At 33.5% G+C, this 4,635-nt stretch overlaps 1 protein-coding gene across 1 annotated transcript; it reads left to right on the top strand.

Moving 5' to 3' along the window:
• The first annotated feature begins 1,462 nt into the window (after nt 1–1,462).
• On the top strand, nt 1,463–2,787 carry LOC120076696 (strigolactone esterase D14). The gene is made up of 2 exons (XM_039030595.2): nt 1,463–1,993; nt 2,078–2,787. Exons 1-2 carry the CDS (start codon nt 1,620–1,622, stop codon nt 2,505–2,507), a joined length of 804 nt encoding a protein of 267 aa, XP_038886523.1. The 5' UTR covers nt 1,463–1,619; the 3' UTR covers nt 2,508–2,787.
• The last annotated feature ends 1,848 nt before the right edge of the window (nt 2,788–4,635 follow it).

Here is a 4,635-nt window from a genome sequence, read left to right as displayed (position 1 = left end):
TATTGGAGTTGTTCGATCTAGTTGGGTGTATTGCTTCCTTTTATGGTTCTGCTAGGGGTGGTGTTTGTTGCCTAGTGTCCCACATAGAAGGCAGAGGTTTTTGTGTCTTAGTGATTTTCGTCAACTATTTCTGAGGATGTTGTTGTTCTTGCTACCATTGTTGGTTAATGAATTGATTCTTCTTTAAAAGAAGATACCAGATAACCACCCTGCCTATAAAAGAGTCTCATCCACCCATGGAAACATAGGCATAGTCAATCACAAAATCTCTATAAAAAAAATAATATGTTAAAGATAATTTTAATCCTCAACTTCCATTAAAGTAATAGTTTAGTTTCTAAATTTTAAGGGGTAATGATTTAATCATCACACTTTTAAATTTATACCAATTTGGTCCATTAACTTTAATAAGTAATACTCAATGTACTTTACATGATTTAATTATAATCTAATCTTGAAAAATATTAAAATAATTTAATAAAATTTCTTACACGTACTATGTGCAGATATATAATGGGATCAAAAATCAAATTTCTATAAAAACTAAGTACACAATAGAGGTTAAATTGTTACAAATGGTAAAATATAGAAGCTAAATGTCTAAATCATTAATTACTATTCATAGACTAAATTATTACAAATTTAATATTACAAAGACTAAGAGAATATTTAGGACATTGAATTGATTATTATAGTAATAGTAATTATCATTCGGTTATAATAGTCTGTGTTTGGGGTAGGTTATTTTAGTTTGAATTATAATAATCTGTGTTTGAAGTGTTATAATATTTTAATTTGAAGAGAAAATAGTAAACATGGTAGCAAAAAATAAAGAAATAAAGAATGTAAAATAATAAAAATTATAACAAATAACAAATATTGTAATAAAAAAGTTTTGAAATTATGTTGATTGTAATTGATTGAGAATTACATAATAATATTTATTGTAACAATGAGTCGTTTTAACCGTCGATGCTAATTGGAGGCCTCAATCGATCCTAAATCATTAATATTGTAAAAAGATAAATGTGTTTTTTTTAACCGAAAGAAAAAAAAAAAACTAATCAAGAATATGAATTTTTCTATTTATACAAGCTCACCCAGTTCCATCATTTTATAAGATCGACCAAAAATATAATTTTTTTTTTATTGAACTTTCAAATTGAATGGCCTGCCTCCCTTTCCAGGAAAAAAAATTAGAATTTGATTTTTCATCTTAAAAAAAATAATTGTTTTAAATAAAAAATTATTTTAAATATTTTTAAATATAAGAAAATGTACTGGACAATGATAGATATAATCAGTATTTGTCAACACATTTGTGGACTCATTTTTCTAGTTTAAAAAACATGAAAAGGAAAACTATTTTAATTGGAAGGAAAAAAAAAAAGGAAATTAAAGGGAAAAAATAAAAGAAAATAAAAAATAAAGAGATATTTGAAACCTCCTATAAAAAGGGAGTAGAGACGAAAGAAAAAAGAAAGAAAGAAAAGGCGTGAAGTTGAAGTTGAAGTTGAAGTTGAAGTTGAAGCCCCACCACAGCTCCATACCCAAACCCTCAAAACTTAACCCTCTGTTTCTATTTTCTGCCGCCGGGATTCCTAAAACTCATCATTTCAATGGCTAACAACGCTCTTCTTGAAGCCCTTAATGTCCGTGTCCTCGGCACCGGCGACCGCTGCCTGGTCTTAGCCCATGGCTTCGGCACCGACCAGTCCGCTTGGCAACTCGTTTACCCTTCTTTCACTCCTTACTACCGTGTCATCCTCTACGACCTTGTCTGTGCCGGCAGTGTCAACCCTGACTTCTTCGATTTCTCCCGTTACACCACTCTCGACGCCTTCGTCGACGACCTCATCTCCATTCTCGACTCCCTCCATGTCCACCGCTGCGCCTTCGTCGGCCACTCAGTCTCCGCTATGGTCGGCATCCTCGCCTCCATCCGCCGCCCCGAACTCTTCTCTAAACTCATCTTGATCGGCGCCTCCCCAAGGTCCTTTCCACTTCCACACTCTGTTTTCTCTACTACTCTGTTTTTTCCCCTATTCTTTTAAAAAATTCTTCTCATTACTTTCAGGTTCCTCAACGATGGCGACTACCACGGTGGGTTCGAACAGAGCGAGATTGACAGAGTCTTCGCTGCAATGAGGGCTAATTACCAAGCTTGGGTGAACGGCTTTGCTCCTCTCGCCGTCGGTGCTGATGTTCCCGCTGCCGTACAGGAATTCAGCCGGACTCTCTTCAATATGAGACCCGACATTTCCCTCTTCGTCTCTAAGGTTATCTTCAGCAGCGATCTCCGGGGAGTCCTCGGTCTCGTCAAAGTACCCTGTTGCATAATTCAAACCGCCCAAGACGTCTCTGTTCCGACCTCCGTCGCTATCTACCTCCGAGACCACCTCGGCGGCCGGAACACGGTGGAGATGCTCGACACCGAAGGCCACCTACCCCATCTCAGTGCCCCTCAGCTACTCGTTCGGAAACTCCGCCGTGCTCTTTCTCGGTGACTGGACCCACCGCCATTACAAGGATTTAATTTTATAAACGAAATTAAATTTTCTTTTCTTTTCCTTTTTTTTGTTTTTTTTGGGGGTGCGGGGAGGGGTTCGGTGTGGTGGTCGTATTAGAGATACCCTTCTGCCAAGTTTGATGGACATTGAAATGGAAGAAATCAAGTGGTCTATAATGAGACACGTGGCCAAATAAATATGTGGAAGTTGGTTACTCTTCCCATATGTATGTAAAAGGATAAGAATTCTCCACGTGAACACCACGTGATCATTATCATATCTGTTCCATCCTCCCGTCCATCTCCCATTTCCCCTTTTTATATTTTCTTCTTTCTAATATCTTTCTTCTTTTTTTTTCTTTTTTTTTTTGTTTACTTTTAAAGCCACAATATGAGTAGGATTTTTTCCCCTTAATTATCTTTCTATTCGTTCTCTCTTAAATTATATTTAAGAGAAAAAAATATCTTGTTTAAATTTTAAATTTTAAATTGATGAAAAAAAAGTAAATTTAAATATATATCACTCTAGTAAATAGAAAGTAGGCATTTGGATAAAACTTTCTTTTCTTTTTTTTAAAAAAATAAAAAAAAATAAAAAAAATTGGTAGGGAGAGAGGGAAATTATTGAATTGTCCAAAGCAAAAGAGTGACCCACCAATTGACAATGAGTTTGGTTTAGAAAAGGTTACTTTGGAGATTGGCCGGCACTTGTTTATACAGAAATGGGAAGTGGTCAAATACTGGAAAGGGACATTTTTCATTTCTAAATTAATCAATGTACTTTTTTGTATTTTTATAGGAAATTTTAAAGTAAAGTAAACTAAGCTTATCTTTATTCTATGGATTCTTTTCATCCATAACGTAGAGGTGGGGTGTGTGTGTGTTTTTAACGCATAATTGATCCAAATATAATTCATATTATTGATGGAATCCATGATAGAAGTAGAAAATTTTCTTAATTTGTCTAAACGATTTCAAATTTAGATATCTTTTAATTCAACCATTAAATAATATCAAACAAATTCTTTTGTTCAACTATTTTTAAGAGCTTTTAATGCATCTCCCTCTTTTAAGAATGTGATAAATAACTCGGTCTTTGTCAAATGAAATAACAATGTAATTTATCAACATAAAATAAGTATTTTTACATACAACCATTAAGATTCTCAACACTAAAAATATAATTGTATTAATACATAGTATATATAATACAAAAGCATGTGAACTAATTGTAATCTAGTACACCTAATCACTCTATTAGTTATTCCTCTTGGTCATCTAACAATTACAGTTTTTTTTAGTACAATTGAGAGTATAAGGATTCAAACAATAAATCTTGTGATTTCTAACAATCACAACTCGGTTGACTCAATCTTATGGATATTTGGAGAGATTTTTAATCCAAATTGACCAACATGTCATTTGACCCATATTTTGAAATTTGGGAAGTATAATCTTTTACTGGTGTCACACTCTCGTGCTCGTACTCATATTCAACTAAGCAATACAATAATGTTCCCACACATGCTATAATTCTTACTTACTCTCTTGTGCTTGAGCTCTTCCTGACTCTCACTCATGCACCGCTTTGAAAGAAAAAAACATTACAATTGGTTTGTGACATCAACTAAAATTATTCTTAATTATTTTTAAAAGTTAGATCAAATACTATTTCAGACATAAAATTTGAGTTATCATACAGGCGGTACAAAAATCTCATATTAGATTGGCTTTAAAAGTCAAATCTAAACTATGACAGCCATAGGTTCGGCCCAATATATTTGTTATCCTGCAGCATCGCCCACTTCGGAACTTTATGCATCACAAATCATTGGGCCATTAGTTGGGCCTTAGGCCCATGAAAAGTAGGCAGAGGGAACATCAGTCCAGCCCATATCTTCATACAGAACATTTTTTTTTAATTTTTTTGGGTAAAGTGTAGGATATTTTCATCAACAAGTTGACAAATTTTCTTTTAGGCAGGAGGGTTTTTTTTTTTTTTTTTTTTTTTAATTAAAAAAACCAACATGTTGACAATTTTGCATTACTTTTAATTTAAATGTGAAGTCAAACGAAATGTTAAATTCTAGAAGAATACAGAAGTTACAAAAGCAATATATATATAT

Source organism: Benincasa hispida, unplaced genomic scaffold, assembly GCF_027475165.1.
Source record: "Benincasa hispida cultivar pf3 unplaced genomic scaffold, pf3_genome.v1.1 HicScf1858, whole genome shotgun sequence".
NCBI lineage: Eukaryota > Viridiplantae > Streptophyta > Magnoliopsida > Cucurbitales > Cucurbitaceae > Benincasa > Benincasa hispida.
This window is presented reverse-complemented; position numbering and strand designations above follow the sequence as displayed.

What these genes read in the sequence shown, in the direction of transcription:
- LOC120076696 (XM_039030595.2), top strand. Translation starts at nt 1,620, where the DNA reads ATGGCTAACAACGCTCTTCTTGAAGCCCTTAATGTCCGTGTCCTCGGC. An exon ending in TTGATCGGCGCCTCCCCAAG is followed by an intron (nt 1,994 to 2,077) that starts GTCCTTTCCACT and finishes CATTACTTTCAG; the next exon opens with GTTCCTCAACGATGGCGACT.